Genomic DNA, 27,690 nt, shown 5'->3' with positions numbered 1-27,690 from the left:
ACTGTCCACAAAAACACGTTCTTCTGTTCTCTGCTAGGGAGAAGTCCTGCAGAAGGAATGGCGGGCACTGGACGATGCAGCAGAACACAATTGGAAAAAGAAGTTTGTTCCCAGCTCGTGGCTAGCCCGCTCCACAGGGCAGGGCGGCTAGGGACAGGGCAGAGCAGCGCCCGAGAGCCGCGGAGGGACGGCTTGCCGCGACGAAGGCTGCTCCACGCCGCCCTCCCCTCGGACAGCTGGCGTTGGTACCTCCGGACGGACCGCCGGTACCGCCGGCTGACCGCGCGCCCCGCCCCGCCCCGCCCCGCCGCATTCCCCATGGGGAGAGCCCGCCCTGCCGCCCGCACCCCGCGGCCAGCCGCGGCGGCAGCGCGGCGCGGAGCGGAGCCGCCCGCGGAGGATGATGGCGCCGGCGACCGGCCCCGCGATGGCGGGTCCGCTGGCCCTGCTGGACCCCACAGGTGAGCCCCGGTCCCCGCGGCGCCAGCTCGGGGATTCGGGGTTCTTGGGTTCGGGGCCCCGCGGCGAGCCTCGAGAGCAGCGGCTCTTCGCTGCCGTGTTGGCTGGAGGGGATAGAGGAGCGAAGGCGTGTCCGCCCGCGTCCCTAGGAGATGGGTACCGAGGTGGGCGGCGGGGCTGCAGCCGTGTGCTGAGGTATTTACTATACTAACTGCCTTCTTTCTTTTCGGCGGACCGCTGTGGTTAACAAATCGCGGTGCTGGTGCGTTAGCGTTGAGACGATATGGCTTTGCTCTGTCTGAAGAGAGGAGAAGGTGGGAGTGCTGAGGGGAAGGGGGGACCACAGCCGGCAGTGAGCTGCTGGGGGTACGCAGTCCTCGCTGTGCACACGGGGGTCCTCACCGCCAGCCACGGTAGAGCCTAAACTTAGAACCGTAGAACTTCTCCTTACACGTGGAAGAAGAACCATCTCAGTGTTGAAAAGGTGACGGGAAGAAGTGCCATAACATAACTTGACAAATGTTTTCAGGTGAGCAGTAGAAATCTGCTGGCTGCCCTTAAACTAATGCTGAGATGCTCCTTCAGTTATTTATTAGTGAAACAGTTGTTGCCAAAGCCATGAGGTCATATCAATACTGCATGGTAGCACTGTTGCCACACAATAGAGTGTCAAAGCACAGTGAGTTTGGGTGTTTTTTTTGTTTTTTTTTTTTTAATGATAGACCTGTTTCTGTGTTTCTGAAGGAGTTGAATATATATCACACTGATGGATTATTCCTCACAAATTAAAGATACAGACCTGGTACACGCTGCTATCTTGTGGCTTAGAATGAGCGCTGCTGCATCTGCCTTAATTAGTTCAGCACTCTGGACAAGTCAAGCATTTATCAGGGAAGGGACAGCAACTGCCAATTGTAGTTGGCAGTTCTAGTTGTAGTTGTAGTTGGCAAATCTAATCTAGGTGTGAGTATCCCTTTTAAGCATCTCAGTCCATCACATTTAGCTTTAGGAAGCAACGTAGGATTCATTTGCTGGCAAAAGCATTTTGGAAAATAGGCAATGAAAGCCATAGCCAGGAGAGAGATTGCACTGATGTTAGCACTGCAGTAATTAAAAATTATTAATTTAGCTCCAAACTTCTTCCCTTAAACATTTGCTTGGCAGCACCAAAGCAGCGGATGCAGAATTTGCATTTACTGCTTTGATACTATACTTCTCTGTCTGTGGTGACTTTCTGCTTAAATGATCCTGTTATGTATGATCAATGCCACTCTGAAACACAAAATTGGAATTTGTTCATTAGGTAATGAAGAGATACCTTTTCTTTCTGCTACCAAACTTTCCTCACTTATCTCTTTTCTCATATTAGGACCCTAATACACGTTTGGCTGGAGCATTATTTCAAATAAGCATTTCCATTTAGATCACCCTAACTAGATCAAAGACAAATGTATGAAATTGCATGGTACCAATACCTAGCAAATGTGATTTTTGTCCCAGCAAATTGCTACATCCTGCAGTGTTTCTTTCCTTGCAAAAATTTTATAGACTTTATGATGTCTGGAGCTGGATTCTAAAAGGAATTGCAAAGTTAGTGAAAGAGAGTTGTCTCAGTCTAAATTTAGACTTTTTTGAGTTAAATTGCAGATCACACACAACTTTTCCAGAGTTGGGAGATACTGTTTCACTCTATTTTTCCCTTCCTTGGCCACTGCCCGCTTTCCATACCATGGACATGTTTCATCATAAATTCATTCATTCTCCTTTTAAACTCATACTTTTCTTCACTTAAATACAGAGCCTGCAGTTCATTAGAGGACCTAATGCTTTGCATTCTACCAGAAATCTAATCTATACCCTCTCCATAAAACCACTCATTTTCCATGATTGTCCAGCAAATTGAATTTATCCCCCTGGTCATTGTAAGCAGAGCATTGTAAATAATTTGGCTTTCTGCCACTGATGAACAAAGAAATTTTGCTGTATTTTGTTGCTATGTGACAAGCAAAGCTTGATCTTCAGTGAGCACTTCTTATTTCTGCTCCTGAGGATGAGATAATAACATGTGCACACTCTCTATTGACCAGCTCTCAAGCTACTAAGAATATGATGAGAAGATTTCTTTCCATGCACTTGATTTTTGGCACGCTAAGATATGAATTTGGTGTGTTAAGCAAAGTGGAGCGAGGCTCAGAGTAAGAGATCAAAGGAGTTTAAGGGGATAACTGTCAAAATTGTTTTGAGAGTCACTTCAGTGTTAAAAACTTGTAAGCCTTCATTAACTGTTTCCTGCACCACAAAACAACCACAGGGGAGAAAAATCAACTTAGAAATACTGGCAGCAACTTTTCCTGTGCTTGTAAATGGCTTTTTTTTTTTTTTTTTTTTTTTTACATGGTCAGCCTTTGGTTCAGTGCTTACCACAGAATTGCTGGGGAAGAATCAGGCTGTCTGTCTGTGCTATGAACAGTGCCGTGCCCTTGGGAACGGTCTGGCATTGCTTTTTGGCTGCACAGACCCACGGGAAAGTAATAAAAGCAGATCCAAAAGCTGCATGGCAACTGGTACAAACAGCAGTAAATAAAGATTTGAAAAATCTTGGGAGACAGCACGACTGAAATAGCAGAAGGGGAATAATAGTAAGAACTATTTGCAGCCCTTTCCATCTGAAGATACTGTGCTGCTTTACAAATATTACTTAGTCCTCACAATAAGCTGGTGAGGTATATACATATCATTTATACACATTTCGATAAAGGCACCAAATGGTTTTTTGATGTGTCTTAGAAAACCCAGACTACCAGCAGTTTATTAGAAGTTACTATCTACCCACCTAGTTTTACAGTTCCTTAAAAACAAGAGATTGCATGTGCCAGTATCTGTAGAAGGGGCCTCTCTCCACACCTGTAAGTCACCTCTGCTAAGGGTGAAGTCTGTTGCTAGCTACAGGTAGTTGTGAGAGCTTCTAGTGTAGAATATAAAAAAGAAGGTAGGATTGGACATTTGCATCCGGTTTGAGATGTAGCTGGTAAAAAATAAAAGAATGTGAAGATTGAAGGGTATCACGTGCATAAATTGATTATGCTTTGTGGCAGCTGTAAATATCAAAGTTAAAATATAGTTCAGTCAGAAAAAAAAGACCTTATAAATAATGACATTCTTTTCTGCTTTATCTGACTAAGTCCTATTTGCTCTGGTTACAAATCAGAGCATGCCTTTTCCTAAGATATTTTCCAGCAAACTTAATCCGGGCTATCAAACTCATGTCTTTCTTTTTTGCATATAATTATTGATATCATAGATACAATATAATCAAAACTTCACAAGGCAGTTTGGATGTACACTTTACCTCCATGCAATCTGATTAGCTTTTGCCAGTACAGGTGTTACTTTGAAAATGCAGTAGCTTTGCTCTTTGGCATGTCTCATGAAAGCTGACATTCAGTGTTTTCAGTAACACTTGGCTGAGAATCATCTGATCCACTGACCTTCAGAATGTTTGCATTCTTACATCCCTTTAGAGTACATCCACATAAAAACTGCAGTTTTGGAACAGTAGATATAAGCACACATACCCAAACCACCTTTAATCTAGCTGTCTTGACTATTGTAAAATCATAGAATCAAGGTAGCTCTGGTGGGAAAGTACCTTAGGAAGCTGCCAGTTCAATCTCCTAGTGAAGACAAGGTCAGTGGTGTGGTCAGACCAGGTTGCTCAGGGCTTTTTCTGGTTGGATTTTCAAAACTTCCAAGGATCTTGACAGTACAACCTCTCTGGGAGACCAGTTCCAGTGCTTCCCTGTCCTAATGTTAATTTATTTTTTTTCCTTATAACTCACCTGAAACACGTTTCAATTTACGTCCACTGACTTTTATCCTTCTGCAGTGTACCACTAGGAAAAGCCTGACCCTGTCCTCTTGATGACCACCTTGTAGGCATTGGAAGACTACTACTGGCATTGCCAAAAGCCATCTCTTCTGCAGACCAAACAAGCCTTGTTCTGTCAGGTTCTTTTTACAAAGTGAGTACTCCAGTCCCCTCTAGCTTCTCAGGGCACTCCTGCAGAACGTGTTGCAGCTCATTGATGTCTTTCCTGTCCTGGGGGTCTAAAATTGAATATAGTATTATGTGATCCAACAAATGCTGAACAAAGGGGCATAATTACTTATCTTATCTGCAGGTGATGCTCTTGTTAATGCAGCCTTCTGCTCACCTCTGCTTCCAAGGCACAGTACTGGCTGATGTTCAGTTCACTGTCTGCCAGGACCCCCCAGGTGTTTTTCAGCAGAGCTGCTCCCCAGCCTAGCAGTCCTCAGTCAGTCCTCATTGCAAGGCGTAGCTTGCTCTGAACTTTATCTCTGCCTGTTAGATTCTCTAAGTTTTCTGCTGGCCCTTGAATGGCAGCCCTGCCCTCCATAGTATTGACTAGTCCTGTAGTTTGTTGTCATCTGCCAGCTTGAAGAGCATGCACTCTTATCACTTTCTCCAGGGCATTAATGAATACAGTAAAAGGGGCAGGTCCCCCAAACAGACCCCTCTGGTCTGTATATGTGTTACTGACCTCCAGTATACACTATACATTAACCACTTTCTCTGAAGTCAATCATCCAGCCAGTTTTTTAAACGCTTTCTTGTCTACTTAACCAGACCATGATGTCTCAACTTGGTTTTGAGAACACTGTAGGATGCTGTGTTAAAATCTTTGCCATATTTGGCATGAATAACATTCACTGTTCCGCAATGACAGACTTTTTGTTGTGGTAGGCAGTTGGGTTGGTCAGTTGTGACTGTTGCCAGTCTTCTTTTGCTTATGTGCCCAGAAATGTCTTCCAAAAGGACATGCTCCATAATATTTGGTTCCAGTCTCCTGGGAACGAAAATGAGGCTGATCAGGTCATAATTCAATGAATCACTGTTTTGGCCTTTTGAAGATAGGTAATATATTTGCCTTTCTTCAATTACTGAGAATTCCCTGGTGTCTGTGACTTTTCAAAGATGATACAGAGCAGCGGGGATTAGTTCTCTTGGTATCCATACATATAGTCTGTCTAGTGGACTTGAATGCGTGGATCTTCCTCAAGTAATCTCTAATTCACTCCTTATCTACTGCAGGTGGTAATTCTTCTCCTTGAATCTTATCTCTGAAAGGGAGACCTTGTTGGTGAACGCAGGCATCAAGTACCTCAGCTTTCTGCAGTAGCTCTTTCAATTATCTAGTAGCTCTGAAAAGGCAGAATATTTATGAAACTTCATCATTTCTTCTGGTCTGATTTTCATAGTTGTGGAGGGTTAGGCTGGGATAAGAATTCCCAATAACAAATGTTGATCTCACCTTCAACCATGCTGCAGTTTCGTTTTCCCATTGAACTGATTTGGTGTGCTTAAGAAGGATCATTCACTGGGAAAGCTTTGTCAGAGAGTGTTCTACAAAGGCAGCACCCTTGATGTAAGACCTTCTTTCATCCTCATTTTTTGCTGTGCATCACTGTAGTTCCCTTGCACATTACTCATCTGTATGCATCACTGTATTATTACGTGTATGATCTACATTTGACATGATCCTAATCTCTTTAAAAATATTGATACTTGAATGTAAATAATCACTTTCATGTACCCATAGCCTCCCCATACATAAGCAGAGGCTGAAGCAAAGGTACATATACGGTGATGGTGGGAAAGCAAGTTTAAAGGTTCTGGAGTAAGCCTGCCTTCCAGCCCTTCTATTCCTCACATGCTCTGCAGTGTTTCGGTTGCTGCTGTCTGTGTAGTGACAGCGGGGTTTGCTGTATGATGGTGTGGTAAGTAACACTGATTGACTTTTCAAAGTTTTTCTGAGTCTGAATTCATATTTCTCTAAACATGTGTAGACAGAGCTGCTTAATTCCCAACTATTTTCCTTCTCTTTCTTTTATTTATGACCGTTGGTTTATGGTATGTTTAGAAGTGTACATTTATTTTATTTTTCTAAGTCCTTTTATATTTGTTTCCCTGCGTGTATTGTGTTTAGTTAGAAGGAATGAGAAGAACTATGTCTTGTCAAATAAGGAGGCCAGGTTCAAACCAGGTCCTGAATGAATTGGTCAGATTAAAGGCTGTCTGTTTGAGTGAGTGTGGGAAGAATCACATTTCAGTCTTCTACTAAAGAAGAATAGAGCCTTGCTCTGGTGCACTGAAGGAACCCATCATCACTACTAGCACAGTTCTCTGACTTATAACTTGATTTCTATTCTAGGGATAAGGAAGATTACTGAAGTCTTTCACACTAGCAGAGAATTCATCTCTGACAAAGAGTTCCCTGACTGACTGCTCAGGAGATGTGAAGAGGCTTGAATGGATTTGGAGAAGCCAGCCTCTTTTCCACATATACTTTTCTGTAGGTTAGAAAATGACTCATTGGACAGATATGTGAAACTTTATAAAAGTGGAGGGAAAAAAAAAACAGGAAATCCTATGGGTTTTCTGCTGAAAAACATTTCTGCTGTGTAAATGGAATAGTCGACAGAAATTCCGTTATGGTAGTTGGGCTGGTTCGTGCAACAGCTGTGCTACTGAAGTGATAGCTTCCAGTGCATGCTTGGACAAGGCTTCATGGAGACTCAGCAGTCTCCAGATATATACATAATAAAGATACTTATTTTTTTACTTCTCTTTTCAACACAAACAACTTTTCTTGCTTTTCAGAAAGATGATCAGCATAGCCAAGCATCAAATTCGAAATCTATTGGGCCACACTATATTTTATGTGTCTCTTATTGTAGGCTGTACAGATACACAGTAGGTTGGACAGATGACTACAACAGTAAATGTAAATATGACAAGAAACTAGTTTGGATATTGTCTGGGAATCTGAAACTAAGTACCCTAATTCATATGCTGAAGGAGGACTTTTTTTCTTTTCTTCTTTTCTTCCCTTTTTTCTGAGTCTTGAGGTTAACCAGTATACTTTCATTTGGTATGTAACGTTCTGCATTTCCGTTCCATACTTAACACTCCTGGAGCTGCATGCCTGAGAACTGTATCCATTGAGATGGAATAAGAACAGATTGCTACCTTAGTAATGTCAGAAAAACATAAAAGTGTGAGCTGTAAGAGCTCAAAGGGCTTGACCTAATTGCAGCTTTCATTATCTGAAGGGATCCTATAAACAGGAGGGGAGTCAACTCTTCGAAAGGGTAGATAACAGCAGGACAAGGGGAAATGGTTTTAAGTTGAGGGAGGGAAGATTTAGGTTGGATGTCAGGGGGAAGTTCTTTACAGAGAGAGTGGTGAGGTGCTGGAACAGGCTGCCCAGAGAGGCTGTGGATGCCCCGTCCTTGGAAGTATTTGAGGCCAGATTGGATGGGGCCCTGGGCAGCCTGGTCTAGTATTAAATGGGGAGGTTGGTGGCCTTGCATGTGGCAGGGGGGTTGGAGATTCATGATCCTTGAGGTCCCTTCCAACCCAGGCCATTCTGTGATTCTGTGAAGTCTAGAAGTCAAGTAAGAATAAATCACTTCAATATATTAAAAAATCTGATAGATGTATCAATTAGAATCAATCACTTTACTTTGTGGGAAAGGTAGCTGACTTGTGGAGTTACACATGTGAAGTCTGCTTTTCAGTTCTGAACTGACTTTGATGAAACAGAACTGGCTTTATTTAAACTCATACACCTAGTGAAGAATGGATTGATAATGAAGAATTTCCATGTCCTCTCAATGAACACACTTAATTGAGCAGCTATTACTAGAAAAGGTAGTCCCATATGTCATTAGTTGATTAATTGCACTACGGATATGCTTCAGAGGTATCGTTTGTTTTGCTTGCCTTAGTGTTAATATGAACACAACATTCTTTTTTTTTCTTTTTTTTCTTTTTTTTTTTTGTGATAGTATGTAGAGCATATGCTAATCTTGTTTAAAATATAAATTTGTATATTCTGCCAAGATAGACTAAAATTGGAACTTCACAAAGGTAAGCATTGTTCAAGGCTTGCAGGATTTGACTTATGGATGTGAACAACTTAATTATTACAGAAAATAAGGCATAATTATCATCACCTGACATTCAGTTCAGCTTAATAAAAGCTCATCTTGTACATGTGCCTAATGTGTGTGCATTAAGCTGTGTAGAGTTCCAGCTAACTCTGTATTTCTTCAATCTCTCTGTTGTCTGCCAGCAGTTTGCATTAGTGGGAGAACAGCAGTGGGTTAACAACAGAAGAGTTTAACAAATGGCAGTGGTTGATTGTTTTGTATTTGTTCCACAATTTTTGCAATTCAAAACTCTTTTCTTCCCCCTCCCCCCTTCCACTTTCTACAGGGCAATTTGCAAAAAGGAAGAAGACTTCACTTTGGTTCACAGTCTCTCTACTGGTGGTGTCCATTTTCATACTGACCATAGGTCTGGCAGCTACAACAAGAACAGAAAATGTTACTGTGGGAGGCTACTACCCAGGCATCATTGTGAGTAAAGAAACCTACTAGATAACTGTATCAGCTGGATACAGGAAACTCTAACTCATAAAAAGAAAACAAAGGAAATAATTTGTGTTGCATTTCACAGAAAGAAGATGCTTATTTGTTTTGATCTAGTTCTAGTGTGTGATTATGCAGGGGAGTAAACACTGAATTGCCCTGAAGGGGAGGCTTTCAGGGGACACAGAGGGACCAAGTTTGCACCACACAGCAGTACACTGAACTCTTTGGCCTGTGCTGAAGGCAGTGCCTGACTTCCCAATAATTTGTTACAAATGTGGGCATACAAGGGACTACATGACAGGCATTTTTACTACCCTGATGGTGCAAAGAGTCACTCTGTTCTTCTGCCCACACGCCAAGAATTCTGCTAGGTCTAGTGGAGGGAAAATGCTATTGATGGGCATATGGAAGCTTCTCCCTAGAGTCTACCAATGTTCTACATCTTCTTGTACAGTCTTGGGCTGTCCTCATGAACAAGTTCTCCTTCCAGATCCTTTGTTTTGTTTATACTTTTGGAGCAGGGCGCTTAAACATATACCTGCACTGGAGATGAGGCTTATGCTGCATCTGTTTAACTCTTCAGTGCTCCTGTGTCTTCTGGGGAGGCCTTGCTGGTTCAACCCCTATGGCTTTTCCTAATCTCAGAAGTGATTGGTCATATCTAAAAGAGTGGAAAACTTTGGGAGATGAATAGTTTTTTTAGGTGAATGAACTGAATTTTAGAAAAAAAGAAAAACAAGGGCAGCAAAGTCTCTATGCCTGATTTGCTCTCCCCTAGACAGCAAGAGGAGGTAAAGGATGCAAAGAAAAAAAAGAAAAGAGGTAGGTACCAAAGAGGTACCGAATGAGGGGTGAGGGGTCTGGAGCACAGGCCTTGTGAGAAGTGGCTGAAGGAGCTGGGATTGTTCAATTTGGAGAGGAGGAGGCTCAGGGGTGACCTTACTGCTCTCTGTAACTACTGAACAGGGGCTGCAGTGAGCTTGGGGTCAGCCTCCTCTCGTGTAACCAGTGATAGGATGAGGAGGAATGGACTCAAGTTGCACCATGGGAGGTTCATGTTGGATGTTAGGAAATACTACTTTCCTGAAAGAGTTGTTAGGTGCTGGAATAGGCTGCCCAGGGAGGTGGTGGAGTCACCGTCCCTGAAGGCGTTCAAGGAATGTTTAGACGTTGTTTTCAGGGACGTGCTCTAGTGAGAACTATTGGTGATAGGTGTATGGTTGGACCAGATGACCTTGTAGGTCTTTTCTAACCTTGGTGATTCTATGATTCTATGGATGTGTTGCAAGGTTCTTGTTCTCTGTGAAATGAAATTCCCAGAGAAGAGGGCATTTCATCTTTTAATACTGTGCATACATTTTGCATTGCCATTAATAACTTATGAGTTAGAACTGTTCCTCCTAAGCAAGTCCTCTTACATCTTAGTGTAATGTTGAGAATAGGTCTTTCAGAAAGATAATTTTGGGATAATGATCTGTAAGGAGTGGTGTTTTAAAAATAGAACAAAAAGTAGTTCCAATAATAAGACCTTAGAAGAATGACTCTTCCTTTCATTAAACTGAAATAAATATATTAATAGTGATAAAAATCTTCTGTAAATTGAATTAAAGTATTTTAGAAGGTCACATTTTCTGCATTTGTTCCCTTGAAAGGAATTTCTTTGGAAAGCTATGTAGAGTCAGTGTAAGAAGCTATAAACTCATGTGCTCAGAAATTTTTTTTTCAGCATTTAGTTTCTTTTAGAAAGAAAACAATGGCTGCTCACCCATAAAAATAAAATAATATACTAATTTTTAAATGTTAGCCATTAATATTCAAAATAGCTAGGATATATCGGAATGTTTTGAAAACAAAGTCTTTGTTATTACATTTTCCCTTCAGAAAATTGTTGGTTTTCCTAAAATCTGGAATTCTTTTTGTGCACATGCTGTCTTACTGAACAAACTGAGAAAGAGTGGTGGTTAATTGGTATAAATATTTTGCAACCCTTGTATAATATCTGGCCAAGTCAGAGGAGCTCTGCTGTCCCTCCCCTGTTTTTTGAGATTGCTGACTCCAGTGCAGCACTGACAGATGGCTATGGAAGACCTTTCAGAGCTCAATAACCCTCAAAAGGTGCTCCTCTTCTCCACGGGCAGTAGAAGGAGCTTAGAAAACTGGCATAGCACTGATCCCAAACTTCTAAATAGCTAGAGCTTGGTAAGTGAATTCCAAGTTACCTATTTAATTGTTGGGCTCAGAGAAGTTTAGGAGATCAGACAGTGCCAATTTCAATTAAAAATAACATCTAGTTCTCATAGAATTTAACAGTAAGAAACTAACTTTCAGGCTGGAAGTTGGAGCTTCTTCAACCTTGCTTCCTTATAAATACTGTTTATACTTAAATACTTCTTACCACTTATGTGTGACTATTACTTGTATTTTTTTAATAATCTTTTTTATAATCTTTCAACCAGGAGATTGCAGAGTCCAAATATTTCTGTCATCATATTACTCTAATTTCCAGAGTTCCCAACCCAAGCAGCTTATTATCTTAACAGACAAGAAAAGCAGCAAATATAACACTAAACCAATCTCAGTAATTCTGTGGTCTTATGGTATGATCTCTATCTGTGGTTCTACACCTTCTGATTAAACTGCTGTTGTTCATTATTTACTGCTTTTTTGGTGTTTTTTTTTTTTCTGCATGTGGATAATATTGCTCCACTGTGTCCACTCTATAAGCCTTAAATGGGGCTGCTTAGGTTTCTCTTCTTCTGATGAAAAATTGGTGTTGGAACCAGCTGTCATTTTGATGTAGTTGTGTTAATTTACGAAGTTGCTGTCCCCTGAACGCCGTGTCCTTGCTCACAGTTCCAAGTCTCTCTCTTATTCAGCAGTCAGCTCAGACACACTTCCACACTCTTTTAGCCTCTGCTTTTCACACTTGTGCCTCCCTTTCACATAAATCTTCCCAAAACACTCAATAGCAAATCCCTTTTCCTACATTTGCCTTTTGAGGAAGAATCATGGGTTCCTGGTGTGATATTAAAGTGCTTACAGGAGATTTGCTTTCTGATGTGAGCAGTTGTGCATAAGAGCAAGGAGTTCATGGGCCTCACTCAAGCCCTTGGCTGGGATGCTTAGTCCTTAAAAACTTAATTGGGCTTGGAAAAGAGACTTTGAAGCTAGCACCAGGAAGGGGGTTAGACTCCTTAACAGAAAAGTGACGCTCCATCCATGGAGTGATTGTTTGTGAGCTAAGGGTATGGTTGAGAGCTTCTCCAAGCAGAGTAGAGCCATCTGTAGCAAAGAGTGGAGCCAGGAATGTGGAAGTGATGAGGTTGAGACTAAGGTGGTGGCAAAGAATCATAGTCAGGCAAAGCAGGAAGAGAGAAGCAGGAGAAAGCCCAATGGCACTAGCACTGCTGTGGCTGTTTCTAAACCTCTGGCCAGCTAGGTCTTGCCTGTGGGGCACACTTTTATTCAAATGAACATGAGCCAGATGGGAATCCTGATGCCAGAAAGCTGGAATGAAAGGCTGGTTTCCCCGTAGTCACTTTACCTCGTGTTGGACAAGAATGCAAGCAGTTTCCATCTCTCCAAACTTTCGCAGGCCCCTAATAGGGAGCGGCATTTTCCTGCTGCCCTGTTTCTGAAGCAGCACTGACAAGAACAAATGCTGCTTTTCTCTACCTTCCTTTCCTCCTCTCTCCTGTTATGGTTGTGACTGGTCCTTGTCTTTTTGGCATTTTAGCAGGGACTTTTTCTGTGTGATAGTGTTTAGTCATTAAAACCAAACAAACCCAATGTAGGGTTATGAATTTGGGTCACTTGCGTGGCAGTAATGCACCTGTTTTTTGAGGAAAACTCCTGTTAACTTAAGCTCTACATTTTTCCAAGACAATGATGTGTGGGCTTAATGTCAGTGTTCTTTCCTCCCGCATCACTTAATTTTTGCTTTACAATTTGTAAAACAATATGTGATAATGGTGACAATAGGCAGGTTATAAAAGCATATATTTTCACAGACTTTCCTTTATTAGATTACAAGTTTTAATCTGAAATATTGAAGATTTGGATTTCTGGTCATTCCGTGTTGCATTATATGATTATCCAGTGATAATATTTACCTTTTCCCCTCACCCATCCCACATAGTGGTATGATTAACCTGCTCAGATTTCACTGTTGTGGTTTAGTATGTTGACCTAATAATCTGACCTCGTATGTTTCTGTTGGTTTTGTTCTTTACCTTAGCTTGGCTTTGGATCTTTCCTAGGGATTGTTGGCATCCACCTGGTAGAGAACAGAAGACAAATGGTAAGCAATATCACTTTTTGTTCTAATTTTTTGTATCATGATGTCTTAAAAACACAAAGAGCAGAGATTTTCAGTTGACTTAAAACTGCTCCAATAAGCTCCAAAATATTAGTCATTTTTTTTCACATTTTCTAAGAAGCAGCTGAGAAGTATGAAGTGACCATGATTCTATCTGTATTGAGCAAGGGATGATTTATGGGGTCACCATTTCTGACAATAAAAACCTGTTTTTTTGTTTTTTTTTTTAAACTAAATTAATTTCAGCTGATTTAGTGAGTTGACCCAGAGAAGGGTCAGATGAGTGTGAGTTTGTCCAGGACTGTGCAGCAGAGAAAAGGATGGGGAGGGAGGCAAAATGGATGTGATGTGCCAGTTTGGGCATCAATGTGCCAGTGATCTGCTCTATCATAAGGGGCAATTTCATCCTACAGAAGTTTCAATCAACAATGCTTTCCTAAAATCTACATGTTGAAAGGAAGAATCTTGCTGTCAAGATTCCCTGACTAAATCAGACATGATATGATGTTGCTTTGTGGTTTGTTTTATATTTAGGTTGTCTTGCAAACCCCTTGCTTTTATTTATGTGAGGAGGTCGGAAAAAGTCGTTGGGGCCATCTGGGTAAAGAAAGGTGTGTTGGACTGGGTTTGTAGAAAGTCTTAGAGTTTTCTTGCCCTCAGCAAAAAATAGCACTGTCTTGGTTGAATAAAATCATGTCCAACGTGTACTTTACAGTAGACTGATTACAGCTAAGCATTATGAACTACAATTCATTTAATAATGCAGAGCCTTCGCAGGTGTAAATCAAAAGAGTGATGTTAAGCTTAGAGGAAGAAATGATTGATGTACCTTACATTTTTTAACTGGTCTGTTGTGATCTCCTGTTTCCTTCTTAGTAATTCCCATCTTGATTTCATTATTTGTAGGTAAACTTATTTCATAATATCAGGGTTGGGTTTTTTTTGCATTTTTTTGAAAGTTTAAGTGGTATACTTTCAAATACTGCTCTGGTTTGCTTTTGTTTCTGCCTGGGCTTCCCAAAGAAATGAGACTGATAAAGTCATGAGGTTTGTCTGTATCTTTATTCCCCATTCAGTTTTTTGAATGTGTTAACCAATTTCAGGCAAATTCAGCAGGGAGGTGGAGACCCCAGGGATGTGCAATTCAAGTTTCAGAAAATATGCGGGTGGGCAGAGAAAAGAAGTATAAATTAGTTACCCTCTGATGCTATGGTGTTGGCTCTCCACCCTGGAAAACTAAGGATTCCAAGAGGGATGTGACCTGTGAGACATGAATATGCAACATTAATAATTAATTTTGCTGGTAACAAAACAGCTTATTTGTTTTTTTAAGAACTGTTTTCTCTATTTGTAAATTGGAGACAAGGATGAACTCCAAGGTTCCAAGTTGCAAGCTAAAGAAAGCGGGTACATAACAATAGCACTGTCTTCCACAGCATTCATGCTACTTTACTAACAACCATAATATTTTAGGCTTATTTTATCTTTCATTTTTCCCCTGTCCTGCCTCTTAGTTCTCCAGTGCTTCTGTGTTTACCAGAAAATAAAATGGCGTATAAAAAGAAATAAGGTGGATGAGATCCTGCCAAAGCTTGTAAGACTCAATGCGTTGTATCGTTTGCACAAGGAGAGGGGATAAAACCAGTATTTTTGGTCCTGGAGCCTGTTTACATTTCCCAGCGTGGAACAAGGAAAACAGCTTTCTATTAATAACAGTTATGATCTGGCTGTTGAAACACTGCTTTGTTAGTGAACAGACCAAGAAAATAACTAGAAAGTTTAATTATGCTTGTTGTTCTGAGTATCATCCACAGTAGGCAAAGCCTTTAACACTATCCAGCTAAGGCTGAGTGGCTTGCTTTCACATGTTTCAGAAATGAGTTGGAAAGGGTTTACATCATACTACAACTGAGGGCAGCAATTATTCCATGGAGTGTGGCTGAGTACATATAATTGAAAAGGTTTAGGGCAGCTTAAACAAATTTGCAGGCATCAATAATTTGTAAATACTTAGATAAGCATAGAAATGTAATAGAAAAAAATCATATTCTGGTAACTCAAATTTCTATTTCTTGCATCACAACAAAAGAGAACATGGAGGAAAAGGAATTGTTTACTCAGTTACTTCTTTTTTAACTGGAATTCCTTTGACAGTTACTTCTGTATAAAACTTGAACTTAACCCAGTGTAGCTCTGACAGTTTTTTGGCCCCTGTAATGAATCAATACTTCATTCTTGCTGGCTTTTTTTTAAGTTGAAAATTAAAGTGGGTTCAGTTACATTAGAAGAAAAAAACCACACCTGTTTCTAATTGATGTTTTCTTCATAAATCCATTTCTAGTTTTTATCTTGAATTTGTATTTATTTGTGATCTGCCCTCTGTAAGTCGAATTTTTTTCACAGTTGATGAAATGCTAAGTGCAGTATGAAATATGTAATGGTTAGCAGAGCTGGTCCAGCAAAAATCCAGCAGTCAATAAATGTAAACACGGAGTTTGAGAAAGAATGAAAGCACACTTAGGCAGAATGGACGATGGGTTGTTCTTAAAACACAACATTAATAATGCTGCACTTCTTTGACCTTGTTCTTGGCATTCCAGAGTCACAGTGGGACTTCAATGTGCTGACCAAGGTATAACCTTTAATTTAAAGGAACTGCTACTTGCAGAATCAGGCTCTGCCTCATTGACTAGCATGATTTCACTTGAGCTCTCAGCATTCGTGCTTGCCTCTGTTATGCAGAGCTTGGCACCAGTAGAATAAAATCTCCCTTTGACTGAGGATAAGATGCCTTTGCACTGATTCAGGATGTTTAGAACTAGCAAACAGCAGAAATTGAAGCATAATGTGCTGCTGTTCCCTTTTTCCTCCCCTGTCCCCTGGCAAAGCAGGCTATGGTTTAAAGAACAGAGCATAGCTTTATGGTGCCACATTCCAAAGGCGTATAGTCCAGATGGATATGTAGAAGATACTACAATACTTAAATCAAATGTAGCTGATTATGTGACATGAAGTATCCTTGCTTATTTGATTGCTTGCCTGCCATCTCCTCACAATACAGTACAATGTATTTCTGATTAGAAAGCAAGATGCTAAAATTAGTTACAGAGGTAGGGAAGGATTAGTGTTGGTAGGCACAAATTAGTAAAATGTATGTAAAAAACGATCAGTGAGGATACCTACTCTGCTCTGTTCAGACACACCGTGCTTCTTGTTTTTCTTGCCAATCGAGCATCCTGAAAGAAACTGGCTTTAGTGTAGATTTTCGTGAGATGCTAATTGCTGACAGATTCCATACCACATGTTAAGCTAATTGAAGCATCAAGATTACATGAAGAGAAATACCATTAAAATTCTGTAGACTACGCAAATACATGGAATAAGTCCTTGCCGTATTGCCAGAGGAAATGCAGATCATTTTCGTTACTGAAGTAGTAAGTCTTACTGGAACTCATGCTGCCAAGAAGGTCTACAGCATTTCTCTTTTTTCAGTGATTATAGTGATTATTTTTTGTGTGTGTGTGTGCTTATATTTCAGACTGTTCAGGGAAAAACACTTAATTTTGATGTAAAAATAATAACAACGGAATAAATTAGCAATCATCCTTATCTTGTTCAGCACCTTTAAAATGATGACAACTGTAAAGTCCTGTTACCATACTTTCAGTCATAAATGTGTGCTAGATGTTATGGTTTGATTTAACTGCACATTTTGTAACCAGACATGGAGATTTGTATACAGGTAAGCACTTCAGGTTGACAGTGACTCTTGTATGAGGTCAAGCATAGCTTGTATGAGCATATTAACTCTTCGAAAGGGTAGATAACAGCAGGACAAGGGAAAATGGTTTTAAGTTGAGGGAGGGAAGATTTAGGTTGGATGTCAGGGGGAAATTCTTTACAGAGAGAGTGGTGAGGTGCTGGAACAGGCTGCCCAGAGAGGTTGTGGATGCCCTGTCCTTGGAAGTATTTGAGGCCAGATTGGATGGGGCCCTGGGCAGCCTGGTCTAGTATTAAATGGGGGGGTTGGAGGCCCTGCAGTGGCAGGGGGGTTGGAGATTCATGATCCTTGAGGTCCCTTCCAACCATTCTGTGATTCTGTGATAGCTCTTTTTTAAATATCTGCATTTCTTTCATAATATAACAGTATCTTATTAGCTGATAAATTCAAGCAGCTTATTCCTTGAGAACTTCTTTCATAGAGCACCAACATCTTCCTGTTCTCTTATGTTTAGCTCCTGGACTGCTGTCATGAGATGTCCTTTAAAGGCATCTCCTTCTCTCCTTACACCTTGGAAGGAACCTTCAAAGGTGATTTAGACTAGACTATTGAGTTTTAGGAAGCTAAAGAGTCGTAAAAATAATCCCATGTTAAGTGATAGTTATATTTGTCTTCGGTAATCCTGAGATCACAGAAGGTATTGTACAGTAACTGCGCACTTTTAAAGCAGGGAAGTATGTATGTATGTAGACTGTCCAGTCTCCTTTTATCTATAAACATGGTGCAGTCTTCAATGTTAGCTCCCTTATTTGACAGGAAGCTGCTTTGTAGCCCCTTTTTAGTACTTTTGGAGAAGGATTTTGCATGTCGTCCATCCATGGTAGTTCTAGGAAATCTCCAGTATTCCTTGTCATGAAGGAAAATTCATATGTAGAAGTAGGGCAAATAACTGGAGATGTTGTGAAGACTCAGTTATTTCAGCTGAAAAGGAGGAGGACAGGTGTATGTCTGTGGGTATGAAAGCACCTTCTAAAGTAAAGGCGAGTGAAATTTAAAAAAGGAAACTATATAGGCAATAAAAATGTGGGAAGTAGGAAAGTTACTTATATTCTACTTTAGTTAGTATGTTATGAGATATTTTCATTATTACTAAGTATTTCAAGAATGAAGGACTGAGTTAAAATATGCTAGAATTTTTTATGCCATTCTTTGACCTTGTGCATTAAAAATGATTATTTCCAATATATAGTAAATACAAATATACAACTACAGCATAAACATCAAAGTCATATTTTATAACACCTCTTGTCTTCTCTAAGGTTTGAATGAGTCAGTATTATTTGAAGCGTTTGCTCATTCTGAATGTTGAGTATGGGGCAGTATTTTCTGTATTTTTACCCCATTTGCAGTGTTTTGGCAGAATAAGAGAATTTAAGTTCAAAGATGCCTCTGGTTCAACTGGTTGCTTAAAGCAGGGGCAACTTCAAAGTTATTTCAGGTTTTGCTGGACTGAATATTTGCAGAGTTGTGGTTGACTGCTGCTCCCTGCCGTGGTGTCCTCAGTGAACTTGCTCAGGGTGCATCCTGGGCCTTTACTCAGGGCTTAAAGAAGATATTCAACAGCCCTGACACCAACAGGGCACCCTGAGGAACACAGGTCCCACCTGGATGCCCATCCACTGACCACTGCTCTGTGGTCTCAGCTGCTTTCAATTCATCTTCTATTCCACCCACACAATCTCTTTTTCTCCAATGCAGCTATAAGAATGTGACAAGACAGCAGCAGAACCCTTTTTAGATGCTGGGTAATTGATCTGAAATGCCTAAATACACAGTGGCTGTTGGCAGTTCATCTTGTCTGCTAACCACATATTTCTGATAACAGGAGCCACAGACTTGGGGAAAAAGACCAGGATGCTACACTGCCACTCCAGGCCAGTTACCGCATACCAACGGATATTCCACCAATTGCATCTAGCTGCAGCTAGTAGATGGTAGTTATTTCCCTCTCATCTGACTCTAGGCCAGTCTGTTTGTTGTACCTGTCCCAGGTCTTACCCAGCTTTGATACCAAGTGACACAATATGGTGGTAGATCAGGCTCTAGATCAGAAAGAAACTACCACATTTACTGCTGTCTTTGGCAGAAGGAATTGCCATATTTATTACAAAGGAGGAACATGGAGGAAGGAGATACTTTGATTTCCATTTGGAGAGCTCTCTTGGCAGCCATTATGGCTTCAGTTTGCTTCTGGAAGCTTTTATTGTACAGATACAGGTATGTACGTATACATGTATGTGTATTTGTAAGAGTATGTGTGTATATATAAATATATATATATATATATATATACACGCACCAGCACAGTTTATTCTCAACACTGTAATTTTTTAGGGTTTGCACTGTTTTTTTTGAGTCTGAGACTTAAGTTGCCAATTCAGTTTAAATTCTCCATCTTGCTAAATGGAAATTTTTAGGGATGTAGTCCTGTAAGATCTGTGCTTAGAAACAGTATGTAGAATTAAGGGCATAACAGGATAATGGTTTTTTTTTTCCTGTGCCAGTTTGTTTTCTCATGCTGTTTATGTAATAAAAGCATTACAGTCACACAGCTGAGAACAGAAGTAAACTTTATGACCCATTAAATGTGTTTGTGGAACAATAAGGAAATTCATTACTTTCCCAAGCAAGCAAGCGATGGGGGATAAAAAGAGTTTTGGTAAGGAATCTCGGATAAAAAAATGTTCATGTGTGCATGGATGATAAGGTGAGATGAGATATGTCCAGAAAAAAAGACAAACAGTTTCTGATTTGAAAAATTAAATAGATGAGTACCCCAGCTGTCCAGATACAATCTTCCAGGCACAACGGGCAGAACTTCAGTACATGAAAATTTATAATTTGATTGTAATGCATTTCTGATAAGCAGCATGCATGTCTTAGAAAACAGTGCAGTCACTATAACGTGAAAGCAGATTTATAAAAACAGATTTTGGTGTTAAGTACGTACTGCTAAACAGTGCCAGCCATAATAGTCTTGATCCATGTCAGTTCATCACATTTCACCAGGGAGAACAAGGTCTTATGATATACAGCATGCTATTTATTTCTGTTTTATTGTTTTCATACTGCTCTGAACAGCTGTCTCTGTTTAAGTGATGAAATGAACTTGTTCCTCTTTAATCAGTATCAATAATCAGGAGCATCCATCTAAGGAAATATCTGATGGATTCCTATAATGTCAGCGCTGCTGATTGGTGAATCTACATTTGTTTCACTTTTATTCCTGTCTACTTTAATGCTATATTTGATTTTTGCTTCTTGTCTATGTATTTGATATTCCTAAATTTCTAACCGTTTTAAGCCATTCTTAAATTTTGCTGATGCTCAAATTCTTACAAGCCTGAAGTTCCTACTGGATTAAAGCTTGCTTAAGCTGGTTCCACATGTGTTTATGTTGCTGTTTTCTGTATCATATTATTCTGTCATCATCAAATCCAAGGCATCCTCCTCTCTTTCCACATTACCCATCTTACTCCACTATCCCAGGCAAATGACTGAGGGAAAGTAGTGATGTGGAGAAGGGAAAATATAAGGCAGAGCAGCCACTATCAAGGGAATGGAAGAAGTATTGACAAGATATTGGTTTTGGCAGCATGTATACTTCCTCATCTAGGCTTCCTCTCTAGCCAATGGAAAAAAAAGACATTCCTTCAGAAGGTGATTAATCCCATCCTGTAATAGTTTCTGGATGTGCCTGGCCCTCTGTTGGCTGCAGAGGAACAGAGATGAGTAGCTGAAATAAGTGGTTATAAGTAGCTGGAGTTAGGAATGATGAAATCCATCCCTTAGGGGAATTTTCTTAGCAGCTCCACCACATACAAACAACATTCTAGGTTTCACCCAGTAGTCTGTGTAAGAACTAGTGCTTCACCTTGCATGTGCACTGCAACATTCCTCTTCCAGAAATATGTATTGAGACTTCACACCCTGTGTGAACAGTGATCTTCGTATGCTATGGGGGGAATAAAAGAGCACCAATAATAAAACAACCCCACTGAGATTAAAAATACTATTTTAGATTGCCTTCTGCTTTTTGTCTCGGAAAATGTGAAGCAAGTGCAGTTCTGCCTTTCATCTGACACTGAATTAAGATCTTCTGGAGTCCAGTAGCTGGGCCTGTCCTGAGACTTCAGCAGATCTGAGAGATATTGCATCAGCAGTGATGATAATTTTAACTGAGCCAAGACAAGCATTTATTCATTATGAATGAATTATCTTGAATTTATTATGTGCTCTTTATTTACACATACATCAAAGACATTCTCTGACTGCAGTGTAACAGTGACTCCAGTTTTAAAGTCTAAGTGCGTGTAAATTGCTTGATGGAGGTTGATTTCATTCACTTGGTCATTCTAGCAAACATTTGCCCACAAAACAATTTGAAATAGTTTTCTGGCTGTTTTAGATCTGGTTTGTAGCTGACATTAGGTTCTGAGAGAACGAAAAATACATGAATAACTTTGTTTCATGTTTCATAATGGCTGATTGAATTCACACCATTCTTTCATATGGGAAAAATCAGCTTTACTTTGTATAGCATCTTTTGCAGAAACTGTATCTTCAAATTAAAAGTTAACAGACAGGATATGTTACAGTAAGATTAGGGGAAAGTGGATTGGTATAAATAATGGATTTGTTCAAGAAGCACTTCTGGAGGGTGAAACCATGTGAGAGACCTAGACTAGGGAACTGAGTTAGCCATACAGGGAACTGAGTTTTTATTTGGACAATACAGTTTTAAGGCAAAATGTTTCCATTACTCTTTTCTAGATGACTGGAGTTGCAAAAGAGATAAAGAGCTCAATCTCAGAAACAGTGAGGGTAGCATAGCAACTGCTGGCTGCAGGGGAATATAGGAGAATGGGAGAGATTTGTGTGCATAGATGGCTGGGAAAGCCTTGTGAGAAAGCTTAACAGTGGTATTAAGGCGTTGGTTTGGTCTATGGGTTTTCACACCTTAAAAAGAAATGACAAGCAGAGAGAGCTGCTTGGGAATGGCTGATACACTTGTGGTGATTAAATTTTATCCCTGTTTGACAAAACAGTGGTGAAGATGCCATAAAAGAGGGCTCCACAATTTTGAAATAAAAACAATAATTTAAGATTAGTGGAGACAGGGAGACAGCAAGGAACATGCTGAGGGATGCAGAAGTAATAATAAATGGATGCTTCTCAAACAGAGGTGCCAGTATGTTAGACGGTGACAACTATTAAGTCAAAAGTGATGGAAAAAGCAGTTGCATAATAATAAAAAACTCATTTAGAAAGCATGTAGCTGAAGGAAACTGAACCAAAGCCAGCTAAACACCTAGTAAGTCACAGTATGCAGGGAGATTTGCTAGGAAGAAGTCACTGAGCACATACAGAGGTATTCATGAGTATTGCAGCAGAGAATCCAGTGTCAGTAGTAGAGACAGACGTAAAACAGCAGTACTGCCTAGTGACTCAGGTAACTGTCCATAAATATGCATGGACCTAGAGAGGATGTGTGCACACACTTGGAAAGAACACTGTGTGGACGCTTCCCTCATGCCTCATGTACCGAGAGCAACATGTTCCCTGCTGGTTGCCATCTCAATTTCCACATCATGCAGTATGGCACATCTCTCTTTCTCTTGTCTCTAAGGGCCCAGGTGCTGGTACTATGTGGTGTTGGGTTGTTCTGCTGTGCCCAGTACAGAGTGTCCCAGATCTCAGAGGGATGAGGGCTGGTGTGGCAGCCAGAACACATGGTCATGAAGTACATTGCTCCATGGAGCTGGACTGTATAAGCCATCTCCTGCTGTGGGACACAGCACATCCATTACACAATACTGAGCGTGCTGTCAATATGATCAGATGCTAATTTCTCCCATCCCCATAACTGTTACAGCAAATGTCATAAGTTCCCAGTAACTCAAGGAGTTTGTTCACCTGACCAGTAAATAAACTTACCCTGTGCTCAGGATCTCTCTGTGTGATAGGAGGAGCTGCAGTAAGCAGTCTTAGATGTCTGTGCTTCCTTCCTTCTGTGTTACTCAGCTGTGCTACACTGTGGACACTCCTGTAGTCCTTTGCCACTGGGACTTGAGTAATTAATGAATTATCTGCACAAGCTGAGCAACAATACAACTGGGGGAGATTAAGAAAAAGCAATATGCATTAACTGTGCCTGCATAGGGCACAAATTAACTGTATTGAAGGAGTAGAAGTAGATGTCAAGAATTCTCCCTTTTACTATTCTGCCCTTCAGGACATGGAGCAAGAAAAGAAGAGATATTTTCTGAATGGAAGTGCTGGCTTTATTTTGAAAGTGGGATTTGATCTTGTTGCTTTTTTTTCTCCTTGGCATAATTGATATCTCTAATGCGGTTTCTGTGTTCTGTATCAACATTTATTTATCTAATTAATTCTGCCTTTTTGTGCATGTGAATTTGCTTAAATTTCTCATGGGACCTTTCCCTTCCTTGTGTTCCACCAACTGGCCTTTTCATGTTGCTATTTTTCCTAATTATCCCTGAAACAATACTGGAAAACAGTGAATTTCTTCTCAGGCAGGAAAACCTGAGAATCTTCTTGATCACAAGCAGCAAAATAAATCCAGCCCTTATCATTGATTCATTATAGCTAAAACCTACCTTATATTTCAGTAATTTCCAGGAATGCAAATTACATAAAAGAGGTGAGACAACCTAATGGCTTCTGTCAGTTCTTCTGCTTTCTTCCCATCTGCCTTGGCCAGTTAGTTCCACCCTCTCATTTGCACTGGGTCTAATGATTTCCCCCTCTTATAGTTACCTGATTTAACTCACTTTGGGGAACGGCTTTCCACCTAGAGAGTGGCTTGCTGTGTCTTCAGGCAAGCACAGAAGCTTGTATGCAACAATACACCCCTTTGGTGCATTTGGTGACACACTGGAACAGGTTGCTCAAGGAGGTTGCAAATGCCCCATCCCTGGAGGCATTCAAGGTCAGACTGGATGTGGCTCTGGGCAGCCTGGTGACCCTGCCCATGGCAGGGTGGTTGAAATTAGATGATCACTGTGGTCCTTTTCAACCCAGGCCATTCTATGATTCTATGATTCTATGATTCTATGATTTGAGATAGGCAACAGGAAAGAGGGCTGAAAAGTAGGGGCTCAAATTAGGGATGGAAGAGCAAGACACCATTTCAGATGAGCAACTGCATAAGCTCAGCTCTGTAGTCTGATATAGAATTAGCAGTGAGAGAAGGAAATCTCAGTCAAAGATCTGTGATAATCAACAAACATATTACTGGATTTAATGAATTCAGTAGCAATGATGGGGAAAGGCTATAGACTTCTAGCTTGTCCACTTAATCTAAAGTCACAAGACTCAACTGCATCATGTGCACAGTGTCTGTCAGAAGGTTTTCAATGATGTCTGTCTTACCTTGCTGGTAATACAAGTATCTACTCTAGGCATTTGCTACATTATTAGGTGTCTTACCTTTGGGAGTAAATTACATTTGTGGATGAGATCCGAGCTCCAGCTCTTGTCTTCCAGAACTGTAATGGCACTGGTGCTCTTAAGACACAGACATTTACTGTGTTTTTTTTCTTACCTCCTTCATCTTCAAGTCAATCTGGGAAATAGTTTTTCAGCTGTTATTTAGGCTGTCAGAAAAGTCTGTCGTCATTAGGAATTTGTGTCATTGTAACTAGTACTATGACTGGAAGTGGCATTAATGAATAATGAACATGATAATCCTATTCTCCTGTGGTGTGACAGTCCCCCAGGTGAGCCTGAATTACAGCAGTGCTATTACTGAAGCATCAACCTTTGGAAAGAATAGGTTGGCAGGCTGTAATCTGTGAAGCACATCACCTCCTGTAGAGAGAAACCTAATTGGACCAATTGTGAAAACCCATGTAGGAGCCTTGCCTGAGCTTAATTTTGATCACAGAAGAAAAGCTTCTTTTCTAAGAGCAGGGGAATAAAGTGGCAACTGTGGGAGGAGGTGAGCTACAAATAAAACAATTTTCCAAATAAATTCACAATTGGAAGTACTTTTATGGCCTCTCACAACACAGGCAGCATTTAATCGATAGTAGCATCTCAAGTGCAATGCAATGAGTTTTCTCATATTAGCTTTGCATTTAATATTAATCTACAGCCCTATTAAGCTGCCATCATGCAATTCCTGGCTGAGATTGTGCCGCATGTGAAAAGTCGCTGTCTGTTTTGCACCCGTGACATAGTTTTTGTAAACATTTGTTCCTAGAGCTTCATCTTCAGTGGACAGAAAAAAAGTACAGCAATTTTCTTTAAGCCTCTACTAAGTTCTGAGGTTGGAGACATAGGGAAATCAAACCAGTGAAAAGCTCCACGAAGTAAACTTTATTTTTGAGAATGTACTGCCAGCCTACGACTGGCATGTGTCTGTCTTTTCCAGATATGTTTGTTTGAACCTGCATGTGGCAAAGCCTTTTGAAAGGTCTCATTTCTTGGAGAAAAACGCTTTGGGTAATTACAGTGCTTCTCAATTTACGTTGATGAGGGTAATTGTCTGGAAGAAAGTCACAGAGAGACTTGCTGTAGAGCAGAATGCTTGGAGAGATTGAAGGGTGTGCAATGGAAAAACTATTTAGGATGAGCAAAGGAAGTCTGTTAGATATAATATATTTGCTACCAAAGTGATTTAGAAAACAAAAATCCAAATATTTTCTAAAGTTTCAGATCTACTCAGTCTAAATTGAGAGGATGAGGCACCTCAAAAGGCATCTGGTGGTAGAAGTGATTTATGTTATTTGAACAGTCACACCTTTTGTCTGAAGGCAGGTAAGGACTAACAGAGTCATGAAGAAACCAGGTATCTGACAGAACTATGACCTGGGACCCAGTGAAACTCATAGAAATGTTTCACAGGAATATTGAAAACAGCTGGTGAAGTTCTAGCTTCTAGATTATTCTGAGGGTTGACATCATTTTCTGTATCTGCTGCATGTCTCATGGTATCACATAGGTGACAGCCTCCCAGCCAGGTCTGATTCAGCACACAGAGTGCCTGGGTACTTGAAGTATCTGATTTAAGTGGGTGCATGGCTGCAGCTAGTGTGGCTACATCAGTTCCATGTCCAGGGGCTGTCCCTGGCACAGTTTCTTCAGCAAACTTACTTGCACAGGACAGAGAACGAATGTGCTATGTGTCCACTGAAGGACAAGAGGTTATCCAATGCTGGTACATTTTTTGCAATAAAATACACACACCTCTTCTCAAAGAAGGTGGCATGTGAGGATTTAGCAGTCCAACCTTTCACTAGTTTGGCATTTTTGAGTATTTTCATATTTCTGTGACACGACTGAAGGTAGCTGCTCTTTGTTTAATAGCACGTGCAAAAGTCCCTCATTCTAAGTGTTATTTTGTTCTCCCTTTTACTGAAATACATCTGGCCTTTGGTTTGGATTGTTAGACCTGCATAGCTCAATTTTCACTGTTTAATAACTGATTTCATGTTTCCCTTGTAAGTAATCATATTATCAAATTGTGTACATGGACCAAGAGCAAACATGTTCCAGTAACAACAGGTGTAGAGAAGTCTGCACAGCAATATAGCAGCAAGTTCTAAACTGTTCCTTGAATAACTGCTAAAATAGATAGTTATGAATAATGAATAGTTTTCCAGATAAGGCATATTGCTGTTAAAAATGGAGATGTAATGATGAGATGGATCAGTGTTTTTTTTTTTTAAGTGCTGCCCTATCTATCAACAAAATTCTCTGTATATAATTGAAGTGTGCTGCTTTTCTTTCTTGACATAGCCTTAGTAAACTCACAGCTCCAGCAATCACCCGCCACTCAGGAAACTTAGCATTTGAATTTACAGCAGCTCTCCATTTGGCTGTCTCGGCTGCATTTTTGAAAATAAATTCAATTTATAGTTTGTTTATGTGTTTATTGCATTCTCAGTAAGCAACAGAAGGCTTGAGGAATATAAATCTGTTCAACTGTTTGAAAGGGTAGATAATAGCAGGACAAGAGGAAATGGTTTTAAGTTGAGGGAGGGAAGATTTAGGTTGGATGTCAGGGGGAAGTTCTTTACAGAGAGAGTGGTGAGGTGCTGGAACAGGCTGCCCAGAGAGGTTGTGGATGCCCCATCCCTGGAGGTGTTCAAGGCCAGATTGGGCCCTGGGCAGCCTGGTCTAGTATTAAATGTGGAGGTTGGTGGCCCTGCCTGTGGCAGGGGGGTTGGAGATTCATGGTCCTTGAGGTCCCTTCCAACCCCAGCCATTCTGTGATTTTGTGTACTTCTTTTATCTATCTGAAACACATGGAAGTCAATTGAAGTCAGAAGTACCTCAGCTGAGTTGGAAGCACATTCTGCCACTACTGCTGTGTAATAAATATTGCTTCCGTCAATAAGTGAGCTTCTTAATTCCAGAGACCACTCACTGAAGTGGTTGCTGGCAGGCATGAATAAGAACCTGGCTGACAACCTCCGACTTTCATGCAGCTCCTTGAATAGAGAAATGCTCACCGTGATGGAGGAACACAAAGTCAATCCTAACTACTGTAGATACATTTTACCATGCACTTTTGTATGTGTTCTCTTATAGCTGCATGGTGAAACTGAAAGGTCAGCTTACTCTTATTAGGTGATTTAGGCTTTCTCATTGAATAGAAAATGTTGGTTTGGGGATAGTAAATCATCAAATAAGTTACTTATGT

General features: G+C 40.5%; 1 protein-coding gene across 6 annotated transcripts in view; it reads left to right on the top strand.

Moving 5' to 3' along the window:
- Positions 1 to 354: 354 nt before the first annotated feature.
- The window catches only part of TMEM255B (transmembrane protein 255B), a 67,822-nt gene continuing 40,486 nt past the window's right edge, over positions 355 to 27,690 (top strand). For 5 of the 6 annotated variants that reach the window (XR_007379991.1, XR_007380015.1, XM_048961611.1 and 2 more), the window contains exons 1-3: positions 355 to 461; positions 8,762 to 8,904; positions 13,157 to 13,219. Coding sequence is in view for 4 of the 6 variants with exons in the window: in XM_048961611.1 (XP_048817568.1) it covers positions 401 to 461; positions 8,762 to 8,904; positions 13,157 to 13,219 (267 nt within the window). In the remaining 2 variants the exon portion in view is untranslated. The remainder of the gene's footprint in view (positions 462 to 8,761; positions 8,905 to 13,156; positions 13,220 to 27,690) is intronic. The other variant, XM_048961858.1, reaches the window with a different exon arrangement.

The sequence above is a fragment of the Lagopus muta genome, chromosome 1 (assembly GCF_023343835.1).
Source record: "Lagopus muta isolate bLagMut1 chromosome 1, bLagMut1 primary, whole genome shotgun sequence".
NCBI lineage: Eukaryota > Metazoa > Chordata > Aves > Galliformes > Phasianidae > Lagopus > Lagopus muta.
Note: the sequence above shows the minus strand (reverse complement) of the source record. Positions and strands in the feature narration are given on the sequence as shown.